Genomic DNA, 27,341 nt, shown 5'->3' with positions numbered 1-27,341 from the left:
TTTTGGAAAACATAAAAAACCTGATAATTTAGTAAATAATGCACCTAGAATGGCTTGATATTGAGACTACTGATAAAAATTTTTTAAAATGGGCGTGGCACCGCCCACTTATGATAAAATAAATTTTACAAATATTATTAATCATAAATCAAAAATCCTTAAACCTATCGTAACAAAATTTTGCAGAGAGGTTGTCTTTACTATAAGAAACGCTTTGAAGAAAAATTAACAAAATCGGTTAAGGACCACGCCCACTTTTATATAAAAGATTTTTAAAAGGGTCGTGGACGAATAAAATAAGCTATATCTTTGCAAAAAAAGAGCTTTATATCAATGGTATTTCATTTCCCAAGTGGATTTATAACAAAAAATAGGAAAAACTTCAAATTTAAAAAAATGGGCGTGACACCGCCCCTTTTATGACTAAGCAATTTTCTATGTTTCGGGAGCCATAACTCGAAGAAAAATTAACATATCGTAATGAAATTGTGTGCACATATTTTCCTTATAGCACACAACCCCTTGAATCAATTTGGTATTTTAGTCGCCTCTTATATATATATTATTAATTCTATATTCTAAGTCCCTGACATGCTGTGGGTTAAAATAGAAACATATATAAGCATTAAGGGTTAAATCTTCAAATTGTAGATACTTGTATGCATTTCTCAGTTTAGAACAAAACCCGGAAGTTGAACTCGACGTGCCATACGCAGACTAGCACTTTTAAAACTTTTACAAAATAATTCAATGTAAAAAAATTTCGAAAGTGCTAGTTTTCGTATGGCACGTCGAAATAACCAGTATAAATTCTTTTTCACAGCAATTTTTTGCGAATATCGGTATAATCTAAATCTTAAACTAAATTTGGTTTGATTGTGTATTGACTGCTGTGTAGAATATCACCCTATCCTGGCTGCCGTTTCGAAAAAAGCCTATCTCAGAAAACGTTTGAATAACGTCCTATTTCCAATTTTTTTCAAAAGGTATTGAATTTGAGCTCAGATAGGGCGTTTTTACAACAAATTCTGAAATGTGGCATTATTGAAACGATTTCTGAGAATGGGCGTTTTCGAATTTCCACTCAGCAGTCGGTATGTTGTACCAAAAAATTTCAGAAAAAGAGCGTTTCGCATCAGCTGTTAGAAACTTTGCAAGTTTCAGCCTAATCCACAGATTAAATAAACAATGAATATTATTCAATTTATTAAACTTTTCAAATTACTAGATATGTTTCTCCTGTACCCTCTTCTACTTTTTTTCTTGTAACCGAGAAAGCAAATATGTAAGCTCCGATAAACTCACTTCCATTATATCCCTAGTATATGTTTTGGGAAAATTTGTTGAAAAATTGTTAGATTTTTACCCACCTGAGGTATGTATTTAATAATGGTTATGGCCAATTTGATATAGCTGCAATAGTAAAGAAAATCCAACCAGTGCATGACATTAACTGCTGCCAAAATTGATGTAAACAATACAATTATTCCGAATATACCCAAAATTCCTGAGGCAGTTTTTGATATTCGTTGATCACCGTGCTAAAATAAAGAATATAAATCAGTATTATTTCAAAAAGATATTTTCAAAGCAGGGCTGCTCCTTCCACTTCGATCGGAAGATTTCCCTTCACTTTTTCCAAAGTCTTCACCACTTCCTCTTTCGCAAAACCACTTCACTTCAACGAATTTCAAAATCAAACCTTTTTTTATTTTAAATAAATTACTACTTATTCACTTCATGATTATGCTGAACGCTAAGGCCTACTTGCAGAACGGCAAGTTAACTTTTTAACCCAGAGTTAACGTGGTAAAGGGGTTAGCCTAATAGATTTTTGAAAAATTTTTTTAAAATAACCTTAAGTTAAAATAATAATTTGCCGTTCCGCAAGTGGACCTAAATCTATATACATATATAAAAAGAAGTGTACATTTTGATTGTCATTCCATAACTCGAGAACGGCTCAACAGATTGCCATGAAATTTGTAGGAAAGATACAGGAAGGAGAGATGATGGTTAGTTGATTTTGAAATCCCAAATCGGTTTAGCCATATATATATATAAATCAAATACTGTGTGTGTGTTCGCTATGGAAACGAATTTCCCCCACATCAATCATCACCAAATTTTGGTTATGGGTTTCTTCGATCAACGGGAAGGGTTTAGGCTAAAAATAAGTTCGATATATAAAAGGGGCGTGGCACCTTCCATACAAATGGAATTTTTGGTACTGTATACCTTTGAAGGTATACATGCCAGAATATTGAAATTCAATGAGGAGTTATATGAGGTCAATCCCTAACACCACCAAGAAAATGCGGAATTTGGAGAAAGGGGGCGTGGCACCTCCCATACAAATGGAATCTTTAGTAATGCATAACTTTGAAGGTATACATGTCAGAACATTAAAATTCAGTAAGGAGTTATATGAGGTCACTCTCTAACACCACCAAGAAAAGGCGGAATTGGGAAAAAGGGGGCGTGGAACCTCCCATTCAAATGGAATCTTTGGTACTGCATAGCTTTGAAGGTATACATGCCAGAACATTGAAATTCAGTGAGGAGTTATTTGAGGTCAATCCTTAACACCACCAAGAAAATATGGGATTGGGAAAAAGGGAGCGTGGCACCTCCCATACAAATGAAATATATTATACTGCATATATCTGGATGTCGCAATGGTAGGATAATTAAAATTGGTAAGGAGCTATGTGACGTTAAGTCTTAAAACCTCCAGTAAAATGTGGAATGGGGAAAAACTATGGCTGCCGTACAAACTTAAGTTATTTTAAAACCCAAAGTTTGACTGCATTGTTGAGTTTAGCTGTTATGCCTTTTGGACGTTTAGTAATCTGCCGCTGTTAAAAAAATTGTTTAGCTTCAGTCTATCTACATCTTCTATAAAAATCAAATTCTGTGTGTGTGTTCCCTATGAAAACGTGTTTGCTATACTTCGATCATCACCAAATTTTGGCTCGAGTTTCCTTCGATCAAGACGAAAGTTTTTCATATTTCAGAATTAAGAATTTTAAATTTAAATGTTTTTGTTTTTTGGCTATGCGAAAGAACTATCTTAGCTTCCAAAAATGATCATGTTAACAAAATCAATGATCGCTTTAAAAATCAATTTCCTGGTGAAGTGACGAAATATAAATCGATCGACACAGTTACAGATGAAGATAAAATTGTGAATTATCCAAATGAATTTCTATACTCCTTAGAACCAAAAGGAATGCCTGCGCATATATCAACTTTGAAAATTGGCTCACCAGTCATGCTTCTTCGGAATGTAATCAAAGCAACAATCATCAGCGGTAAAAGCAATACAATAATATAAAATAAGATACAATAAGATACAAGAATAAAATGTTTTAAGAGAAAATTTCACCAAATATGCGTACAAAATTCAATTCAATTTACAGAACAATAAATTAAATTATCAACAAACAAAACAGAAAAACTAACGCAACATCCATTCGATCTCGCGCGTTACAACGTGCGCCTGGTAAAGCTAGTATTCTATAGAAATTAAAAAGATCATAAGAATATTGTTGATGTTTTAAGTTTCCAATAATCATTACTTTGAATCTTTATATATTTTTATACGCCTTGCGAGAAATACCTGGACTTGTAGGTCTAGTCGGTTATGCTTAGAAATTTGAATATAAAGCCTGATTACATTGAACACGGTGGCTACAGACCACAACCACAAACAACAACAGCAGCCAAGCACTGGCTACTGAATTACTTGGAAAGCGGCAGTCACAAATATAAATTATGGCAGATGGTTACGAAAAAGTTAGGAAAAATTTCAGTTATGCTAAAAACGGGTCCAAAAAATGATTTTGACTTGTATTAGCAGGTAAATAATTCTATTTAAGTTTTTAAGTTAAGGACGCCTCTCTCTGTCACTTGGCAAAAATAGAATAAGATTTTATATAGCTTCAGTGACATTCGTGATTGACTGTCGTGTTGCTCTGTCGCGCCGAAAATAACGACCCTCATAAGAACATGTGCAAAAATAATTTGACAAATGTCACTTTGTAGTCGCCGTCGTGAATGTAATGAGGCCTTTACCCTCCAAGCTTGTAGCAAAGGGTCAAATATCTTTTAAATTTTTCATGTTGAGTAATGTATAATTTTGTTTGACATTTCATACTATATTCATTAAAACGCATTTTTAGACTTTCTAAGAATTTAAACAAATTTTATATGAAACCCGAACATCTTTATAATCTGTTAAAAATTTATAAAGGTAAGGATATCTTTCTCGCCTAATCTGGGGCTTCACAGGATTTCTGTAGTTCTTTAACCACATCGAATATTGTTTTCTCAGATAAAATATAATTATACTCACCTCATATATTAAACATTGGAACACTGTTAAGATAGTCGCAAATATTGCATGCAATGAAAATACAACATCGTTCAACAACACTGGATTCATTCCACGTGGATGACGGCTGGCATATTCCTCTTGTATTTCTGGTATCCAATAGAGACCACAATTGAAGGTGCCATATAACACAAATCCGACGATGTTAAGGGTTAGAAAGTCAAAATTTAAACCAACGACCGACTTTCTTTTGAAATTAATATAAATTTGTGGATAAAATGAAATAGACCACGCAATAAAATATATCCAGCCAAATATTATTGATGCGTAAATGATAGCCGCAGATCTTGCCACAGTGACTCGTATAAACAAATCACCCACACTGTACATACATACAATTTTAATGCAACAAAAATATATAATATATACTAATATTACTCACATCCATGGTTCATCAGGTATACTTTTGGCTGTTATGTCTAAAAGCCCAGGCTGAATACCAAAAATGTTAATTGTCTGATTTTCTGGACTGAAGGCGCTGATTGTAAAATTATAAGGATTTAAGTCCACCAGATACTCATGCTGTTTCACCAAACGGATTGAGACATCTTGATCCAACGTGCCTCTGTGGAAAGTGGAAAAGATTATGGTGCAATTATTTTTTTTGGTTGGATATTGATTTTATCTATATTTATTTATATTTTCGGATATCTGACAGATCTAAGAGCATACAAAAGGTTTTTTTTTTTTCAAATGAATAATTACGATTTGGTTGCAGCGAATAATGTAATGGCGTATAGTTGTACCGCGGGGAAAGCAGTCCCCGTAGTATGGCCAAGTTCAATTCCTACTCTTACGTCTCTGTTTGTGCAATTTGGGAAACGTGACCAATTGATAAGCGCAAAACAAAGCTTCCGCAACCCAATTGTCAACCTCACCTACTAGAGCGAAAACCTGTTACAAATATGAATGTATTATACACATATTTAGCTCGCTCTGTCCACCTGAAGTTCATCATGGAACTAGGGAGTGCGGGGGTAGGAGGGGTGGTGGGTTGTCCTAGAAGGTTCAATGAGGTTATTTTGAGTGGTTCCCGAGATTGTCGTGCTTGTCCGGAGTTATATCCAACAAAAAACCACAAAAGCAGCGAATTAGTTTCTCACCCAGATCCACATCAAGGAGAGGTTCTTCAGTATAATGTTTATTCTGAGACCTGACGATCTCAACGAGTAGCGGAAGCACTTTTCTCAATCAATACGAACACCACTGGGGACATAATAGGGTTCCAGTGAGGTCACGTCAAATTACTGCCAGAACACCCCGATTAATATTGCGTATAAGGTTCTATATGCGGTATTGTGCGGACAACTGAAAACGCTTAACCGACTGGGATAGCTTTGAGCTGACGATCACCAATTAGAAACACCAAGATCGACTTTTACCGTTCGGTTTCACAAGGAGAACTTTTTGAGATTCTTCATTCGCCTCTGTTGTACTATATGTAACTCTGATATTAAACACTGGTTAGTACTCACCTTAATAAAACTTCAAACGTCTTATTACCATCCACCAATACTGTAAGATCATGAGTAGAAACTCCCAATGAGTACTTATGGTTTGCCTGCAACTCTGGCAGCTCATTTGTATTGGTTTGCGTGAGAAGAGTTACTGCAGAGAAATAGAAATTCGGTACATAAAAATATAATGAATAAAAATAAATGTAAGGCGCGATAACCTCCGAAGAGATTTTAGGACGAGGTTCTCTTCCAATTTGCATCGTGCTCCTGTAATTGTTTCTACAAATTGGCGGGACGGGACCTACTTGTTTTATGTCGAGTCCGAATGGCATCTGCGAGGCAGATGAGTTTTCACTGAGAGCTTTTCATGGCAGAAATACACTCGGAGTGCTTGCCAAACACAGCCGAGGGGCCACCCCGCTTAGAAAAATTGTTTTCTAATTGAAAAACCTTGTTTCTAAAATTTTTATGTTGCTTTGGCCGGGGCGTGAACCCAGGATCTTCGGTGTGGTAGGCGGAGCACGGTACCATCACACCACGGCGGCCGCTATATACATATAAAATATACATAGTTTTTTTTTTATAAAAATAATCTAACGAATTTACCCATTGACAATATCCAAAATACTTGTAGGTGAGCCATTATGTTTTTCAAAATACTGTTATCGATGTAGAATCATTACATTTTGTACCTGGTGTTTGGAAATAGTTCGCGATGTTTTTATCTGTAATAAAATTATTATATCGTATTATTATTATATTACTAATTCATTTTAAAGTAAAATTGCTAGCAATAACTTTACTATCATTAGATGTTGGGGTTATGATTTATAACTAATAATATTGTTGGTTTAGCGGGCACTTACAGTAATTTGTGGGAATACCAAATATGATTTTCGCCTTTCACACAAATAGGAAAGAAGCTAGTAAAATCAACCAATCAGCACCCCAAATCTTAGGGGCCCATTACTGATACTTAGCATAGACTTGACTTGACTTGGCGTAAACTTGGCAACTTAGCCATGATTATACGTACTCCACTTAGCGCATACAATCTGGCATCATAATACATAAATGTCAATTTGTATCTCAAAATTTAAACGTTACTTAGAACTTACATAGAAAATCAAAATTCAACAGACTTATAAGTCAAGTGTTGCTAAGTTTTGAGTAATCAGTAACATGCAATGTTCATTTAACAGAACTGTAAGTGACAGTTCTCAAGTCAAGTCAAGTCTATGCTAAGTATCAGTAATGGGGGCTTTACATTCGCTAAAACTCCATCGCTAAAAATATCTAAAACAGTAATAAGTGCGCAGTTAAGTATGTAACATTTGGTAGCATATGAATACAAAGAATAACGCCTAACTCTACTAGGTACGCTTACATGGGACTTATGCCCGGTTTTTCAGCGCAAGTTTAAACTTCAGTTAAAGTTGACTAGAGTTTAACCTTGCTACTTTGTTCCATTACATAAAATGTTGCTGCTCATCTCAGCTTAAACGGCCAAAGTGACAGGGTTAAACTCTAGTCAACTTTAACTGAAATTTGAACTCTCACTGAAAAAACAGACCTTCGTGATTCATTTTTTGTTGTACTAGGTTTAATTAGAGCAACAAAATATATGTTTTTGACAAGTAAAAAGTTTTTACATTCTTGTTCTGTGATTATATTATATTTTTGGAGAACGTTACAGAACAAGAATTCTTAACCAGGCTCGTGATTTCCTGACGGGGCAGTTGGTAGTTTTCTACGGGTTATTTGTTTTTATAGAACCATCGGATACAAAAACTACCAGATACCGACTGTCAAATCAACGAGCCTTATGTGAATCAGGGTTTTTTGAAAACATCACGAGAATCTATTATATATTTAGGATATATCTCATACAACCGATTGCTCCGATTTGAGAATTTTCTCAATTCCTCACTCATTTTAACACATTAAACGTAAATGTTGTTTATGTTTTCATATACTTACATATATGTCTTGTAAGATTTTCTGAAAAAAATTTCAGAACTTTGTGTGAGGGTTACCAATAAACTGGGTTCATGAGATTTGGTAAAGTCATCGGTAATGTCTTATATGCACCTACAGTTGCCTCTTCAGATGTTGTGAATTGATTTCTTAACCATTTCGAAAGATCACCACCAAGAAGCTTCCGAAACGTATTAGCCCTTTAGCCAAGCAAGAAAACTGAATTAAACAATTCCGATATGCAAATACTCGTTTTTCTACTTACTTACTTACTTAATTGGCGCTTAACCGTCTAAACGGTTATGGCCGTCCAACAAGGCGCGCCAGTCGCTCCTTCGCTCCGCCAGCCGGCGCCAATTGGTCACACCAAGGGAGTTTAAATCGTTTTCCACCTGGTCCTTCCAACGGAGTGGGGGCCGCCCTCTACCTCTGCTTCCATAGGCGGGTTCCGATAGAAACACTTTCCTGGCCGGAGCATCATCTTTCATTCGCATAACATGGCCTAGCCAGCGCAGCCGCTGCGTTTTAATTCGCTGGACTATGTTGATGTCTGCGTATAGCTCGTACAGCTCATCATTAAATCTTCTTCGGTACTCGCCATCGCCAACGCGTAGAGGTCCATAAATCTTTCGAAGAACTTTTCTCTCGAACACTCCCAAAGCCGCTTCATCTGCTGTTGTCATGGTCCATGCTTCTGCCCCATATAGCAGGACGGGTACGATAAGTGACTTGTAGAGTATGATTTTCGTTCGCCGAGAGAGGACTTTACTTTTCAATTGCCTACCTAGTCCAAAGTAGCATTTATTGGCAAGATTGATTCTTCGCTGGATTTTAGTGCTGATGTTGTTGCTAATGTTGATGCTGGTTCCCAAATAAAGGAAGTCTTTTACTATTTCGAAATTATGGCTGCCAACAGTAGCGTAGTTGCCAAGGCGCATATGCGCTGACTCTTTGCTCGATGACAGCAGGTACTTCGTTTTGTCCTCATTCACCATCAAACCCATCTTTACCGCTTCTTTTTCCAGATTGGAGTAAGCAGAACTAACAGCGCGGGTGTTTAGGCCGATGATATCAATGTCATCAGCATATGCCAGTAATTGCACGCTTTTATAGTATATTGTTCCAGTGCGGTTAAGTTCTGCAGCTAGTATAATTTTCTCCAGCATCAAATTAAAGAAATCGCACGATAGGGGGTCACCCTGTCTGAAACCTCGTTTAGTTTCGAACGGCTCGGAGAGGTCCTTCCCAATTCTGACTGAGCTGATGGTGTTGCTCAACGTCATTTTGCACAGCCGTATAAGTTTTGCGGGGAAACCAAATTCAGACATAGCGGCATATAGGCAGCTCCTTTTCGTGCTGTCGAAGGCGGCTTTAAAATCGACGAAGAGGTGATGTGTGTCGATTCTCTTTTCACGGGTTTTTTCCAAGATTTGGCGCATTGTGAAAATCTGGTCGATGGTAGATTTACCAGGTCTGAAGCCGCACTGATAAGGTCCAATCAGCCGGTTCACGGTGGGCTTCAATCTTTCGCACAATACACTTGAAAGGACCTTATATGCGATATTAAGAAGGCTGATTCCACGATAGTTGGTGCATTTTGCAGTATCCCCCTTCTTGTGGACTGGGCAAAGAACACTTAGATTCCAACCGTCGGGCATGCTTTCGTCCGCCCATATTTTGCTAAGAAGCTGCTGCATGCGCCTTACCAACTCCTCGCCGCCGAACTTGAATAGCTCCGCAGGCAATCCATCAGCGCCCACGGCCTTGTTGTTTTTCAATCTGGTTATTGCTATTCTAACTTCGTCATAATCGGGCGGGGGGACATATATTCCATTATCATCGATTGCGGGATCGGGTTTTTCATCTCTGCGCGGTGAATTGCTGCCTCCATTTAGGAGAGCAGAGAAGTGTTCCCTCCATAATCTAAGCACTCTCTGGACATCAGTTACAAGGTCGCCGTTTTCATTCCTACAGGAGTTTGCCCCGGTCTTAAAACCTTCCGTCTGTCGCCGTATTTTTTGGTAGAATTTTCGGGCGTTATTCCTGGTGGCTAGCAGCTCAAGCTCCTCGCACTCACGCCTTTCTGCTTCTGCTTTTTTCTTCCTGAAAAGGCGTCTCGCTTCCCTTTTCAACTCACGATAGCGTTCACACACTCCTCTTGTCGCGCTCGCTTTTAACGTAGCCCTGTAGGCAGCGTCTTTTCTTTCGGTTGCAACGCGGCATTCTTCATCATACCAGTTGTTTTTTCGTGGCCGCCGGTAACCAATTTTTTCCTCGGCGGCAGTATGAAGTGCTTTGGAAATATGCTCCCACTGCTCCTGTATTCCTTCAGGATGAGTTGTGCCCTCAGAGAGCAGGTGTGAGAGTCGAGTTGCGAAATCATTGGCAGTCTGTTGTGATTGAAGCTTTTCGACGTCTAGCTTTCCTTGTGTTTTTTGTTCCTTGTTTTTAGCCGCGTTGAGGCGGGTGCGTATTTTGGCTGCAACGAGATAATGGTCCGAATCGATGTTAGGTCCTCGGATAGTTCGCACATCTAAAACACTGGAGGCATGCCGTCCGTCTATCACAACGTGATCGATCTGATTGCGAGTATTTCGATCAGGAGACAGCCATGTAGCTTGATGTATCTTTTTATGCATGAACCTCGTGCTTGATATGACCATGTTTCGAGCACCGGCAAAGTCAATCAGCCTCAGTCCGTTAGGAGAAGTTTCATTGTGTAGGCTGAACTTTCCGACTGTAGGGCCAAAAACACCTTCTTTGCCCACCCTGGCGTTAAAGTCACCAAGCACGACTTTTATATCGTCATTGGGGCAGCGCTCGTATGTGCGTTCTAATTGTTCATAAAAAGTGTCTTTCACCTCATCGTCTTTCTCCTCTGTCGGCGCATGGGCGCAGATGAATGATATATTAAAAAATTTTGCTTTTATTCGGATAGCGGCGAGACGCTCGTCCACAGGCGTGAACGCCAGCACTTGGCGACAAAGTCTCTCTCCCACCACGAATCCGACGCCGAAACTGCGCTTATTCGCATGGCCACTCCAATATATGTCACAATTTTTGATCTTCTTTCTTCCTTGCTTCGTCCAACGCATTTCTTGGATGGCGGTGATGTCAGATTTTGCTTTGACGAGGACATCAACCAGCCGGGCATCTGCACCAATCCCATTCAGGGAGCGGACGTTCCAGGTGCATGCCCTCAATTCATTGTCCTTCAAACGTTTGCCATGGTCGTCATCAATAGAGAGTGTATTTATCCGAGGCTTGTTGTTATATTTCATTGGAGTATGGTTTTACGTGACGGGTCCCAAGCCCAGCGCACAACCCGCTCAGCGGGGGTGAAAATATTAATTGGCACGTTTATATAGCGAGCCGCTTGCTCCAAGACAGACGCCCGCTTGCAGCCGCACCTAGAGGTGTACAGACGCTGCCGATGAAATCTCCCCCGGCTAGCCCTTAAACCGATTATGTCAGAGTGGCCTAGCCAGGTTATCGCCTTCTCACATTAGCTCACCGCTAAACGGGTGTTTAGCGGCTACCCAGAGGATACTTGGCCGCAAGCGACCGGCAGTAGTGAGCTGCTTGAACCGCATGCAAAAGAATCGCTCTGGCCATTCCCAGGTGAATGGCGGTCAGAAGCTTTCCCCACTTTCGTGGACTTCTACACACGGCCCCACCCTCGTTTTTCACTTTTTTAAAATACTAGCAGACCCGTCAGACGTTGTTCTGCCCTAAATTTGGTCTATCTCCATACATTTTAATAAGCGTTTTCCGTCTAGCTCTGCCCCCCCCCCCCCTCACCGTCCTCACTTTTTCTTAATCCTTTTATTCACTCCTCCCTCCGTATTTTCACTACATCTATCTCTATTTTCGTCTCACTCTATCTCTTTCTCAGTCTCCTTCTTCTCTCTTTTCTCTTCTCTAAAGTTTTTCCCATTCTTCTTCATCCCTTATTGCCAGGCAAATCGAATAGGACGTACATATGTAAATAGTTATGTGGGTATTATTAATTCATGTCTTTATTTCGGCTTCGCATGCACATTTATCAGTTTTGCCAGGCTAATGCAACTAAATCGAATATCACAATAAAAATTACTTTAAAGCTCTCAGCAACAACTTTCATTTGATATCCATATTACACACACATTCTAGGGGTATCCGGGTCCAGGTTTTGCCCATATCTTGAGACCCTAGTCACCCAGCGGTATAAAAATTACTCTGTACTAAAGCACTCATCAACGGCTTCAATTTGATACCCATAATGTAAAAACACATCCTAGTGTTACCCCGATGCACGATTTATCCTATATCTCGAGACCCTTCACAAATAGGTATGAAAACTATCCTGTACTAAAGCACTCATCAACAGCTTTCATTCGTTATCCATATTCTATAAACACATTCTAGGAGTACCCGCGTCCACGTTTTCGCTTATATCTCGAGACCCTAGTTACCCGCGGGTACGAAAAATACCCCGTATCAAAGTACTCATTCGATACCTATATTGTACAAACATATCCCAGGATTACCCACGTCCACGTTTTGATCTCAAGACCCTATCCAGAACGGGATAAAAATTAGCCTATGCCTGTCTCCTGGTTCTAAGCTACCACTCCACCAATTTTCAGCCAAATATGTTCATCCGTTACTTCCTCTTCAATCACTCTTTATCTATTATAAAAAGCGCATCAAAATCCGTTGCGTATTTTTAAAGGTTTAAGCATTCAAAGGGACATTGGGACAGAAAAAGCGACTTTGTTTTATACTATGTAGTGATGTACATCCATACATACCTATAAACCTACGCCCGAAGTTAAATAACGCAGCGAATGCTATATATATACGTATGTATGTGTCGCATCAAGCCTCACTCAAAAGCATTTAGCGCGGACAGTTCACAGCAAACAAACACACATACGCATTTTTTGATAAAAAATGTTACTTTTGTTTAAACAATTTGGGTGATATAAGAAAGGAATCAAGTATTTTTTTGATGCAGATCGAAGGTAAATATTTCAAAGTTTTACTGAAAAGTAGAATTTTTGAAATCCATCCATCCGTTTATGAGTTATAGCTGTGTAAACAAAAATTTTATGATTTTTTGCTACATTTTGGCAATTTGCCACGCCCCTATAATATATATCTTCAAATTATATTAACTGTGCCATCTCACGTAGCTAAGCTTTCAAATGCAAAAAACCGTTTCAAAATCGGAGTATTCTGTGTGAAGTTATCTGCATACATGGCATTTAGCGACTTTATTTTATAAGATTTATAGATGATACAGGCTGAAATAGATGTCGGGGATTTTTGGAAAACGTTGTATTTTCATGCTTGCTTTACTACATTATACCGACTTATATCTAATTTTTTTTAAAACAAAGTAAGCACTATTCACTTATCAAATAGTAGAACCTTAAGTTTGTAGTATATTAATTAATTTATTAAATTAATTAATTATTAATTATTTTCCTTATTGACGCGTCCTAGCGCGTCGCTGATGATGGACAGCAGGTCTGTCCGAATGCATTATTTTTATTTGACAAAATAATTTTGTTGTCAATAAGGAAAATAATTAATTAATTTAATAAAAATAAATTAAGAAGGTTCTTAAAAATATGCGGCGAGACGGCATTCAAATCCGGTCGTTCAAAATTGGAAAAAAACTTACTTAGAAGGAGAAGTAAACAGTGGGATCGAGATTGCGCATTTATGCTTCATACAATGTATTTAATTGATATTTTACTGCTCGGAAATGAGGAAATTCCAAACAATTGAAGCATTTAATGTAAACGAAGTGCGTCTGGATTGTTCAGCGACACATCAATTTATAAAAGTGTTATTAAGGGCTGCCCACAAAAAGTTGAGTTATATCAATCTCTAGTAACGATTGTACATTAGACTGGCTAATATTTTTTAATATTTTCTAATACCCTCAAGCGTTCCGTTTGTGCAAACTTTGCTGCCCAAAACCAGTGCTGGGTAATTAAAAACACATATAAGGAGAATTAGAGAACTATCGATAGTCCCACCATCGAAGGGTTTTGGTCGTTTTTGAAAGCTATTGATAGCCTTCGATGGTCCACAAAAAAAAAAAAAAAAAAATATACATATATATAACAAGTAAGGAAGGATAAGTTCGGGTGTAACCGAACATTACATACTCAGCTGAGAGCTATGGAGACAAAATAAGGGAAAATCATTTCGTAGTAAAATGAACCTAGGGTAAACCTGGAATGTGTTTGTATGACATGTGTATCAAATGGAAGGTATTAAAGAGTATTTTAAGAGGGAGTGGGCCATAGTTCTATAGGTGGACGCCATTTAGGGATATCGCCATAAAGGTGGATCAGGGTTGACTCTAGAATTTGTTTGTACGATATGGGTATCAAATGAAAGGTGTTAATGAGTATTTTAAAAGGGAGTGGGCCTTAGTTCTATGGGTGGACGCCTTTTCGAGATATCGCCATAAAGGTGGACCAGGGGTGACTGTAGAATGCGTTTGTACAATATGGGTATCAAACGAAAGGTGTTAATGAATACTTTAAAAGGGAGTGGGCCTTAGTTCTATGGGTGGACGCCTTTTAGAGATATCGCCATAAAGGTGGAGCAGGGGTGACTCTAGAATTTGTTTGTACGATATGGCTATCAAATGAAAGGTGTTAATGAGTGTTTTAAAAGGGAGTGGGTCTTAGTTCTATAGGTGGACGCCTTTTCGAGATATGGTCATAAAGGTGGACCAGGGGTGACTCTAGAATTTGTTTGTACGATATGGGTATCAAATGAAAGGTGTTAATGAGTATTTTAAAAGGGCGTGGACCTTAGTTCTATAGGTGGACGCCTTTTCGAGATATCGCCATAAAGGTGGATCAGGGTTGACTCTAGAATTTGTTTGTACGATATGGGTATCAAATGAAAGTGTTAATGAGTATTTTAAAAGGGAGTGGGCCTAAGTTCTATAGGTGGACGCCGTTTCGAGATATCGCCATAAAGGTGGGCCAGGGGTGACTCTAGAATATGTTTGTACGATATGGGTATCAAATGAAAGGTGTTAATGAGTGTTTTAAAAGGGAGTGGGTCTTAGTTCTATAGGTGGACGCCTTTTCGAGATATGGACATAAAGGTGGACCAGGGGTGACTCTAGAATTTGTTTGTACGATATGGGTATCAAATGAAAGGCGTTAATGTGTATTTTAAAAGAGCGTGGGCCTTAGTTCTATAGGTGGACGCCTTTTCGAGATATCGCCATAAAGGTGGATCAGGGTTGACTCTAGAATTTGTTTGTACGATATGGGTATCAAATGAAAGTGTTAATGAGTATTTTAAAAGGGAGTGGGCCTAAGTTCTATAGGTGGACGCCGTTTCGAGATATCGCCATAAAGGTGGACCAGGGGTGACTCTAGAATATGTTTGTACGATATGGGTATCAAATGAAAGGTGTTAATGAGTATTTTAAAAGGGAGTGGGCCTTAGTTCTATGGGTGGACGCCTTTTCGAGATATCGCCATAAAGGTGGAAAAGGACTGACTCTAGAATTTGTTTGTACGATATGGGTATCAAATGAAAGTGTTAATGAGTATTTTAAAAGGGAGTGGGCCTAAGTTCTATAGGTGGACGCCGTTTCGAGATATCGCCATAAAGGTGGGCCAGGGGTGACTCTAGAATATGTTTGTACGATATGGGTATTAAATGAAAGGTGTTAATGAGTATTTTAAAAGGGAGTGGGCCTTAGTTCTATGGGTGGACGCCTTTTCGAGATATCGCCATAAAGGTGGACCAGGGGTGACTCTAGAATATGTTTGTACGATATGGGTATCAAATGAAAGGTGTTAATGAGTATTTTAAAAGGGCGTGGGCCTTAGTTCTATAGGTGGACGCCTTTTCGAGATATCGCCATAAAGGTGGATCAGGGTTGACTCTAGAATTTGTTTGTACGATATGGGTATCAAATGAAAGTGTTAATGAGTATTTTAAAAGGGAGTGGGCCTAAGTTCTATAGGTGGACGCCGTTTCGAGATATCGCCATAAAGGTGGGCCAGGGGTGACTCTAGAATATGTTTGTACGATATGGGTATTAAATGAAAGGTGTTAATGAGTATTTTAAAAGGGAGTGGGACTTAGTTCTATGGGTGGACGCCTTTTCGAGATATCGCCATAAAGGTGGACCAGGGGTGACTGTAGAATGCGTTTGTACAATATGGGTATCAAACGAAAGGTGTTAATGAGTATTTTAAAAGGGAGTGGGCCTTAGTTCTATGGGTGGACGCCTTTTCGAGATATCGCCATAAAGGTGGAAAAGGGGTGACTCTAGAATTTGTTTGTACGATATGGCTATCAAATGAAAGGTGTTAATGAGTGTTTTAAAAGGGAGTGGGTCTTAGTTCTATAGGTGGACGCCTTTTCGAGATATGGACATAAAGGTGGACCAGGGGTGACTCTAGAATTTGTTTGTACGTTATGGCTATCAAATGAAAGGCGTTAATGTGTATTTTAAAAGAGCGTGGGCCTTAGTTCTATAGGTGGACGCCTTTTCGAGATATCGCCATAAAGGTGGACCAGGGGTGACTCTAGAATATGTTTGTACGATATGGGTATCAAATGAAAGGTGTTAATGAGTATTTTAAAAGGGAGTGGGCCTTAGTTCTATGGGTGGACGCCTTTTCGAGATATCGCCATAAAGGTGGACCAGGGGTGACTGTAGAATGCGTTTGACCATTTTGGGTATCAAACGAAAGGTGATAATGAGTATTTTAAAAGGGAGTGGGCCTTAGTTCTATAGGTGGACGCCTTGTCGAGATATCGCCATAAAGGTGGACCAGGGTGACCAGGGTGACTCTGTAATGTGTTTGTACGATATGGGTATCAAATTAAAGGTATTAATGAGGATTGTAAAAAGGATTGGTGGTAGTTGTATATGTGAAGGCGTTTTCGAGATATCGACCAAAATGTGGACCAGGGTGACCCAGAACATCATCTGTTAGATACCGCTAATTTATTTATATATGTAATACCACGAACAGTTATCCTTCCAAGATTCCAAGGGCTTTTGATTTGGCCCTGCAAAACTTTTTCATTTTCTTCTACTTAATATGTCACACCCATTTTACAAAGTTTTTTTCTAAAGTTATATTTTGCGTCAATAGACCAATCCAATTACCATGTTTCATACCTTTTTCGTATTTGGTATATTATTAAGTGGGCGTGGTCATAGTCGGATTTTGGCCATTTTTTACACCAATATAAAGTGAGTTCAGATAAGTACGTGAATTGAGTTTAGTAAAAATATATCAAGTTTTGATGAAGTTATCGTGTTAAAGGCCGAGCGGAAGGACAGACGGTCGACTGTGTATAAAAACTGGGCGTGGCTTCAACCGATTTCGCCCTTTTTCGCAGAAAACAGTTATCGTCCTAGAATCTAAGCCTCTATCAAATTTCACAAGGATTGGTAATGTTTTGTTCGACATATGGCATTAAAAGTATCTTAGACAAATTAAATGAAAAAGGGCGGAGCCACGCCCATTTTGAAAGTTTCTTTAATTTTTGTATTTTGTTGCACCATATCATTACTGGAGTTGAATGTTGACAAAATTTACTTATATACTGTAAAGATATTAACTTTTCTTTTAAAATTTGACTTAAAAAATTTTTTTTTCAAAAAGTGGGCGTGGTCGTCCTCCGATTTTGCTAATTTTTATTAAGCGTATATACAGTAATAAGAGTAACGTTCTTGCCAAATTTCATCATGATATCTTCAAGGACTGCCAAATTAAAGCTTGCAAAACTTCTAAATTACCTTCTTTTAAAAGTGGGCGGTGCCACGCCCATTGTTCAAAATTTTACAAGTTTTCTATTCTGCGTCATAAGTTGAACTCACCTACCAAGTTTCATCGCTTTATCCGTATTTGGTAATGAATTATCGCACTTTTTCGAGTTTTCGAAATTTTCGATATCGAAAAAGTGGGCGTGGTTATAGTCCGATATCGTTCATTTTAAATAGCGATCTGAGTGAGTGCCCAAGAACCTACATACCAAATTTCATCCAGATACCTCAACATTTACTCAAGTTCTCGTGTTAACGGACGGACATGGTTCAATCGAATTTTTTTTCGATACTGATGATTTTGATATATGGAAGTCTATATCTATTTCGATTCCTTTATACCTGTACAACCAACCGTTATCCAATCAAAGTTAATATACTCTGTGAGCTCTGCTCAACTGAGTATAAAAACTATCGTTGGATTACTCATTTGAAAGATAGATGTGTAAGGAAAAGTGGCCTAAGTTACAACGAGCCTATGTTTGCTATATCTAAGTTTTGCTTGGGTTACCGTGGAGGGGTAGATGGCCGAACGGACCGATGGGCATGGAATCTATATCCATATTGTTTACATATAGTTAAGTTTTTTTTTTCAATTAAGCGTTACAACTGATTATAAAGAGCACGTGTACTACATACATATGTATGTGTAAATATATACTTCAGACTTCGAAAACGTGATTGAGTTCCGAGACGTTCACCCATTTTAATTGAAAAAAAAAATCTATACTGAACGTGCTAAAATTATCGCATTAATGTTTATTGAAATGACCGAACGCCAATTGATTTCTGCAATGACCACGTCATTTGTCAACACAAAACATATTTACATAGCCTAGCAAAACTTCGAGAAAGTAAGTACTTATATATGTAACTTTTAATGGAATACACGTATTCATACAGTCACTCAAAGAAATGTTCGCATTGCTTGACGTAATTAATCGTTGAGCGAAAGATCATGCGCATAATCAAAAAAAGGGAATGTGAATATACGAATCCATATTGTAGTCACTGTAACTCCCCATCAAGAAGTGACTGGAGAGGCGACAGGGTGCAAAGCAACGCAATTTCAGTCTACACCAACGGTTCCAAAATGGAGTGCGGTGTGTGAGCAGGTGTCCTCATCAACATCTTAAGATGTCTTCTACGAACATTTTAAGGACGGCTGTCAGTCTGTCTACCCAATTTTGATTGTATCTTCCAAGCAGAAGTTTGGGTATAGAGAGAGCATGTACGCTCCTATCGGAGGACTTGGTGGAGGGGGTGGGGGGGGGGGGGGGCGAGGTGTGCATCTACTCACTTCTTCTTAGGCCGTCAGCATCGTTTCAAGCCGCAGCTTACTTTCGCAAACAGAACCCTTATATGAGTACCTGGTCGCAGGAACATCGAGGCATCGAGAAGGCAGACGAACTTGCAAAGGCAAGGGCACTGATGGAGGCTGCCGAGTCAAGATGCATCGTCCAATTACATTAATTAAAAGAAAAATATATAACAGATTCAAGGAGTTAGCAATCTCCAACTGGTACTCCTCGAACGCCTGCAAGATAATTAAGCAAACCTGGCCGAATTACGAGCAGAGAACATACTAAATAAGTCAAGTAAAGAAATATTTATGACCACTGTCAAAATAACGGGCCACTAACCGCTTGGCCTGCATACTGAGAGAATGGGGATCACTTTTAACAGCATTCGCAGGAGCTGCGGCGTGGATGGCAGCAAAGAAACAGTCGCACACTGCTTGCGTGAATGCCCAGATCTAGCACACACTAGGTTTCTAACTATGGGCAGTTATATACTGCCGGAACTTAAGGAAGTAACTAAATGCTGTGTAAAATATATCGAATGGAAAAATGTACATATACGGGAAATCCAGTTATTTAATTAACTTTTAGGAGTTAAGTACAAAAATTGAGATAATCTCGTTATATAAAAACTAGGTCTAAGACTGGAACGCTACTTTGAATCGGTTTCATTACCTAAAAAGAAACATTAATTGCTAAAGAATCGAGTGAAATATATATTGCAATAGATAAATGATAAGATTAAAGTCTAATCTATCACGTCCAATGAAATATGAATGTAGTAATAAATTGTTTTTGTTAATATTTTCACATATCACGTATGCGATAACATTTTATTTATAGTATGCTTCACATCTAAGATTACCATTAAGTAACAATATATCAGTCAATTGCTTTTAAATCATGTTTGTATTTTGTTTTGTAAAATCGCGTAAGAAGATTTTTTAATATTGAAACAATTAACAAAAAGGTACGTAACACTGCAAATTCCTTGAAATTTCATAAACTATATTCTTCTTTTTTTCAATATTTTAGTATTACATTTACACTATCGTCAAATGCGTAACTATAAATGAGTAATTTGAAAGCGTTTACATTGGATTCATCCACAGATTTGTCCGTTTTGCTAGGAGAAACTGGTATTTATAGCTCTGGTACAGCACTAAGTTTATGATGCGTTGTTTAACCATTATGTTCTTGCCGGGTTGCTTTTAGTAAGGAAATGTCAAAAGCGTTTGTGGATCGGATATGTGGACTACATTTGCAGGTCAAATGCGCCAAAAAGTGATGAAATTACTAATTCGGAAATGCGATTTGAATGAGGAAATGCGTTGCATTTGATATATTTCACCCAAAATCAGGGATGCACCTTAACGTTAAGCTAATCGTTTATCAAAAAATTTCCACCGTTTCCGTTGAAACACTTCGAAATATTATCGATAAAGAAATTATCAAGATAAATTGTATCTCGTTTTTAACCGAAACGAAAGCTAAACGTGATACTTTATGTTTGAATTGTGCTGGCAATGCTATAGCCATGGTGAAGCCGTAAGGTGGCAACAACGAGCGCACATACACACACAAACTCTATGTAATTTGTTTGTGTAATTCGTTGGTGGTAATGTCAAAAATACTCTGAGAAATGTTCGTACTGTCAAAATTCATGAGAAAAGTTGCAATCAGCTTGGATAATGCTTTCACCTTTAATGACTCCGCCATCAATCAGCTTTGCCAGCATAGTTTGAAATTAATAATCAACATAAACGATTTGATTTCCTTTTGATATGGCAGAAAACGAAACGAAATCATTTCGTTAATTTGACGATCTTAACGTTAATAAACGAAACGAAATGACTTCGTTTCGTTTATTAACGTTGATTATCGTAACGAAATGATATCTTTTCGTTGGTTAAGCATGCCTGCCCAAAATAACGCATTTGGTGCAGTGTAAATGTGATATAATAAAAAAAATTGCTTGTGTTGTGTAACTGAAACTATGCAAAATAATCACGAAAACGTTATTGAAAAATTTCGAAAACTCGTTAAGTTTCCAGTTTTGTTATCCAATCAATTTTAGTTCAGCATAGTAAAAGTTATGTCTCTCGGAATTCGCATTGACTTTAGAAATTTTTCTCCGAAGGGTGTTTTAAATTGTCTGTTTTATTATTTAAATGGAAAACAGTCTGAAACACCCTTTGGGAAAAAATTGTCAAAAATCAATGCGTATTTCGGCAGGCTTAGATTTTATTATTTATTAGGATTAAATTGATTGAGCTACAATTTATAAATTTTTCGAAATTGTGTTTGAACATTCATCAAATTATTTTCCTGAACTTTAGATCATATATGTATGTAATACTCCTATATTGCTACAAAAGGCTAGGTACATTCCCAAACATTAGAGTGCCGATATATTGCTGTTTAAACGTTTTTGTTTTTGTATTCATTAATCGAATGTACCTAAATAAAATTTTTTTTGTTACACTTATGCTGCTACAATCACAAAAATTTAATAGGCTGTCTTGTTTTGATTTCGAATTCAAAACACACTGCGAGCATTTTCTATTAGCAATATGGGAGTAGTACATATATGCTTTCTATAATAAAAAAAGAAGAATATTGGGAAATTCACGAGGGTTCCGCATTCATTTAAAAAATTAAGATTTTTGTTTCAATGATTTCAATGGTTGCATGGGGAGTCACACTTTTACCAACTTTTTTTTGTACTTGGCAAAGCCAATACAACCAATTCGCCGTGCAGAAGAATGTCAAGTCATAAGAAAATTTGAATTGATTTCGATTGACTGACATTCCTGCAAAACTCGCGAGTACTCCATGCATGCATATATGGAGTACTCGCTATGGACCAACCGAGTGCTCCAAAATTAACCACAATTCATACAAAAAATATGGTCCAATTAACATTGCGATGTCCTAGGACTGGACCATATACTCCAGCTCCGCATTATATCACAGTAATCCATGGAGTACCCACAGTGCAATAAAATCGTGTAGTGATTACAATCGTTAAAAACGAGCAATGATCGGCTTACAATATGTTTGTGTAGAAACATGAGTTGGTCCATTGCTGCATTACAGTGAAGTATAATGGTAAGTACTCCAGTGGACCACATGATCCAACGATTTTTGCAGGGAAACATCGTGTAGTGATTACACGCCTTGATACTTCGGCTTTACGCATATTTTGATACGTTTTTCTCAAGGCGAATCTATACCAGGTAGTGGCAAAGCGAATTCAATCAATTCGCCGTGCAGATGAATGTCAAATCAAAAGAAAATTTTCATAGATTTCGATTAACTGACATTTTGTTGTACAAGGCTTTGTATGGAAAATTATCAAGAAGAAGCAATCAGCTGATGGGATAACACCACCTGTAATGAATTCGCCTTGGTTTTTCTTTTACTCACTCTTAAAACAAGGCGAATTCAGTACCAGGTGTTGTTATCCCAACAGCTGATTGGTTCTTTTTGATTATTTTCCATACAGTGCCTTGTACTTTATTATCACAATTCACACAAGAAGATTGCGCAATGCGCATGTAAACATTAGATCAGCTATTTTTGTTGTTATATCGGCCTACTGATTTGTAAGATCACGGGTTCGAATCGAGCTCAAGGCCTAACAATAATTTTTTATCATTATTATTGTTATGATAAATTTTTTTCTTAATTGAAAAAATTTTTAAATTAGAATAGAAGAAAGAAAAAATCAGTAAGCCGATATAACAACAAAAATTGTTAATACATCCCAGAGCACGGGTAAAAAGTGTCAATAAAATATGACACTATGGCAGCATTGCCATCAAACAAGTCCAATTTTCACATCCATTCTGCAACAGATGTCGCAGTGTTGTGAATATCAATTGGCACGAACCGGAATAGAAGTATGGTTAATAAAGACAAACAAAAAACTGCTGTAATGGCTGAATGGTTATAGCAGCGGCGCCTAAACATTGCCGATGAAGGAATTTAGCAGTTCCCGAAATGGATCTATACAACGAGCTTTGGCAGTTGTCTAAGTTTTTTCTTTCTTCTATTCTAATTTAAACATTTTTTCAATTAAGAAAAAAATTTATCATAACAATAATAATGATAAAAAATTATTGTTAGGCCTTGAGCTCGATTCGAACCCGCCATTAGATCAGCTGTTTTTATGACGTATGAATTGACCTTTTTCCTTTAGCTCTTTTTTCATTCGCTCAAGGGTCAACTGTGACGTAGATGCGCCTAACGAAGCAATTTTGAACTCGTGAATGCGTAATCTGGGTAGGTGATTTGTGCTTTATTATGTCAGTTAATCGAAATCAATTAAAATTTTCTTTTGGGTTGACATTCTTCTGCACGGCGAATGGGTTCAATTCGCTTTGCCATCACCTGGTATGGATTCGCCTGGCTCTTTTTTATTTCCGGTCTTTCATATATGTATAATTGATTGGCCATTTCGCAAATTGATTTTGAAAACGTTGGTTTATGTTACAAAAAATTCAGTCAACTTTTCAGATCCTTTTTACAATTTCAAGTTCCATGCTACCAGTAGTTGCTGAAATTTCGGTAAATAAAAACATAATTGGGCTAGAGGTGATCGTATCAAGCTCAAAACAGATTGAAGCTGAATAAAGAAGTCATCCCGGTTGATTAATCTGAGCAACTTCTCTGTTTTTTTTCTGCCGGATAATGTTTTCTACTATTTTCGTTTTCGCTGTAAGTTTTTATTTTTTTGTTTTCATTAACATTTAATTTTTCATAATTCTGAATTTTTTTGTGCACTGATCCAGTTAGGTATATGAATTTTAAAATTATTTAATTAAAACAACTAATTTCATATGGCCCTGCGCAAAACGTTTTTCTTTTACGACCGTGCTAAATCACGAAAGTATTAATAAATAAGTACGAGCAATGTAATAATATCAATAATAAATAATTGTTCTTGACAGTGAATGCTACAGTTTAAATGTTTGTTTAGTACACTGCAGCTGTTAGACAACAAGCATTTGTAAATAAAAAATTGAAAGCTGAACGAAAGCTTTACTTTAGAAATAAGATTTTTTATACCCATCTAAGTAAACAGCTTTTAAAATATATATCCACTTTTATATCCTACATATAGGGTAAATATTCTTGTTTTAGCGTGTTGGACTATACCAATTTTTTCCAAACCTAGTTTGAACAATCACGTATTCATAATGCCCGAAATAGATGCGCTAAGGTTCTGCATGCGGCGCAGTTAATTTAGCTGCTGGTGTTTCCTTTATAACTTGAGCGCGTTCTGTGCGCGTTCTCGGTTACCCGTTCGTCAGTGTCGTGGTTGCATTAATTTCACCAGTCTTCAAATTATATCCTGTAAATAAATGTTTCAATATGGTACAGAAGCATCCCTCGGTTGATACGGCACAAATCATACTAGTTTTTGCAGTGATGGTGGCGTGCTCCGCCTATCACAACGACGATTCTGGGTTTAAGCTCCGGGCAAAGTAACATCAAATATTTAGAAACACGTTTCTGCAATTAAAGAAAACAAAGCTTTTCTAAGCGAGGTGGCCCCTCGGCAGTGATTTGGCAAAAACACTTCGAGTGTATCTCTGCAATGAAAAGCTTCGCAGTGAAAAGTCATCTGCTTTGCAGATGCCGTTCGAAGTCGGCGTAAAACATGTAGTTCCTGTCCCGTAAATTTGTAGAAAAAAGTAAAAAGAGCACGACACAAATCGGAAGAGAAACTAGGCCAGAACATATTGTGACGAATATTAGTGACACAAGTGATACTCACATCACTAGTCTGATGCTAAGTAAATGAGGCCACAACAACAATAAAGCAGGCAGTCACTTGTATCTACATAAACGAATCAATCATTATGTCTACACATATGTACGTACACGCAGCGGAGAAGCAACGTACAACCACATGCATATATCTGCGATACTCCCGAAAGTATGCAATAATTGTGCAAGTATCACTCACATATACACGCGCATGGGGTATGAGAGAAGCTATAAACTCGTGCATCTGTAGTTATAGCTGAGAAATCTATAGCCGATAATTAACTAGTAAATTCTGGAAATAGGAGCGCCGAGAAATATGTCGGCGAGGAAACCGGACAGTATAAAAGCGGCAACAGTTGAGGCACGACAAGTCAGTTTGATTTAGGCACGCTATCTGTCGAGCAATAGAAGTGTTATTTTGAAAGTAGTCTAATAACGACCATTCTGCATTATCGAATATTGGAGTTATTTATTCAGCAGTTTAGTGATTCGAACGTTAGCAGAAGGTTGCAAATAAGCGGAACTGCAGTAAATTCGTTACAATATCTTCGTTGGTTATCGCGCTTTGCGCCTTTAAAAACTTTCAATAGAGTCGACCCCTTTAACATTACTAGTTAAATAGTGGCGCAAAAAAAATGGTAACCAGACGTGATTTTTTACTAAGTAATAGCTTGAGAACAAATTCACTGAGCTGTCGTTCATCTTTTTTTACAGTTAATTTTTACAATCACATTACAGTTCCACTTCATTTATATAAACACTAGCAGACCCGTCAGATGTTGTTCTGCCTTAAATTTGGTCTATCTCCAACATTTTAATACGCGTTTTCCGTCTAGCTCTGCCCCCTCTCCCTCCGCACTTTTTCTTAATCCTTTTATTCACTCCTCCCTCCGTATTTTCGCTACATCTATCTCAATTTTCGTCTCACTCTATCTCTTTCTCAGTCTCCTTCTTCTCTCTTTTCTCTTCTCTAAAGTTCTTCCCATTCTTCTTCATCCCTTATTGCCAGGCAAATCGAATAGGACGTATGTAAATAGTTATGTGGGTATTATTAATTCATGTCTTTATTTCGGATTCGCATGCACATTTATCAGTTTTGCCAGGTTAATGCAACTAAATCGAATATCACAATAAAAATTACTTTAAAGCTCTCAGCAACAACTTTCATTTGATATCCATATTACACACATATTCTAGGGGTATCCGGGTCCAGGTTTTGCCCATATCTTGAGACCCTAGTCACCCAGCGGTATAAAAATTACTCTGTACTAAAGCACTCATCAACAGTTTCAATTTGATACCCATAATGTAAAAACACATCCTAGTGTTACCCCGATGCACGTTTTGGCCTATATCTCGAGACCCTAGTCACCAATAGGTATGAAAACTACCCTGTACTAAAGCACTCATCAACAGCTTTCATTCGTTATCCATATTCTATAAACACATTCTAGGGGTACCCGCGTCCACGTTTTCGCTTATATCTCGAGACCCTAGTTACCCGCGGGTACGAAAAATACCCCGTATCAAAGTACTCATTGGATACCCATATTTTACAAACATATCCCAGGATTACCCACGTCCACGTTTTGATCTCAAGACCCTATCCAGAACGGGATAAAAATTAGCCTATGCCTGTCTCCTGGTTCTAAGCTACCCCTCCACCAATTTTCAGCCAAATATGTTCATCCGTTACTTCCTCTTCAATCACTCTTTATCTATTATAAAAAGCGCATCAAAATCCGTTGCGTATTTTTAAAGGTTTGAGCATTCAAAGGGACATAGGGACAGAAAAAGCGACTTTGTTTTATACTATGTAGTGATGTACATCCATACATACCTATAAACCTACGCCCGAAGTTAAATAACGCAGCGAATGCTATATATATACGTATGTATGTGTCGCATCAAGCCTCACTCAAAAGCAATTAGCGCGGACAGTTCACAGCGAACAAACACACATACGCATTTTTTGATAAAAATGTTACTTTTGTTTAAACAATTTGGGTGATATAAGAAAGGAATCAAGTATTTTTTTTTTATGCAGATCGAAGGCAAATATTTCAAAGTTTTACTGAAAAGTAGATCCATCCATCCGTTTATGAGTTATAGCTGTGTAAACAAAAATTTTATGATTTTTTACTACATTTCGGCAATTTGCCACGCCCCTATAATATTTACCTTCAAATTATATTAACTGTACCATCTCACGTAGCTAAGATTTCAAATGCAAAAAACCGTTTTAAAATCGGAGCATTCTGTGTGAAGTTATCTGCATACATGGAATTTAGCGACTTTATTTTATAAGATTTATAGATAGATTATAGATTTTCCAAAATAAAGCAAAATCATTGTAATAGTTCCCTATCGAGGAGTTATTTGCCGCCGGGAGCGACGATATTATTTTTGTTATAAAGAATCGGATAAGGTTGATCTTTTAAGGGATTTAGGAAGAGGTGCGATTTGGCACGAAGGTAAAATCTTCCATTAGTAGGTACATCACGCTTTGAGAATAAACATAAATAAGAGTTGGTAGAGGGATCGATCCTCCTAGATGCGAAAACTTTATTTTTCATCTTGCGCAGGCTTCTTGATTTATTTATTTTGGCCTA

General features: G+C 37.7%; 2 protein-coding genes across 7 annotated transcripts in view; one reads left to right on the top strand and one right to left on the bottom strand.

The window, feature by feature from the left end:
• LOC137237535 (cystinosin homolog) overlaps positions 1–27,341 on the bottom strand; it is a 34,548-nt gene that overhangs the window by 2,517 nt on the left and 4,690 nt on the right. For 3 of the 6 annotated variants that reach the window (XM_067761275.1, XM_067761278.1, XM_067761280.1), the window contains exons 2-6: positions 6,460–6,578; positions 5,872–6,004; positions 4,779–4,961; positions 4,358–4,718; positions 1,371–1,541 (exon numbers count right to left, since the gene is read on the bottom strand). In XM_067761275.1, coding sequence (XP_067617376.1) covers positions 1,371–1,541; positions 4,358–4,718; positions 4,779–4,961; positions 5,872–6,004; positions 6,460–6,496 — 885 coding nt within the window. In that variant the 5' untranslated portion in view covers positions 6,497–6,578. Of the gene's footprint in view, positions 1–1,370; positions 1,542–4,357; positions 4,719–4,778; positions 4,962–5,871; positions 6,005–6,459; positions 6,579–24,114; positions 24,311–27,341 lie in introns of all 6 variants that reach the window. The other 3 variants (XM_067761276.1, XM_067761279.1, XM_067761277.1) reach the window with 2 other exon arrangements.
• Positions 23,554–27,341, top strand: part of Crz (Corazonin) — an 81,437-nt gene continuing 77,649 nt past the window's right edge. The window contains exon 1 of the mRNA XM_067761281.1: positions 23,554–23,673. Within this exon, the coding sequence (XP_067617382.1) occupies positions 23,647–23,673 (27 nt within the window). The 5' untranslated portion in view covers positions 23,554–23,646. The remainder of the gene's footprint in view (positions 23,674–27,341) is intronic.

Source organism: Eurosta solidaginis, chromosome 1 (genome assembly GCF_040869045.1).
Source record: "Eurosta solidaginis isolate ZX-2024a chromosome 1, ASM4086904v1, whole genome shotgun sequence".
NCBI lineage: Eukaryota > Metazoa > Arthropoda > Insecta > Diptera > Tephritidae > Eurosta > Eurosta solidaginis.
This window is presented reverse-complemented; position numbering and strand designations above follow the sequence as displayed.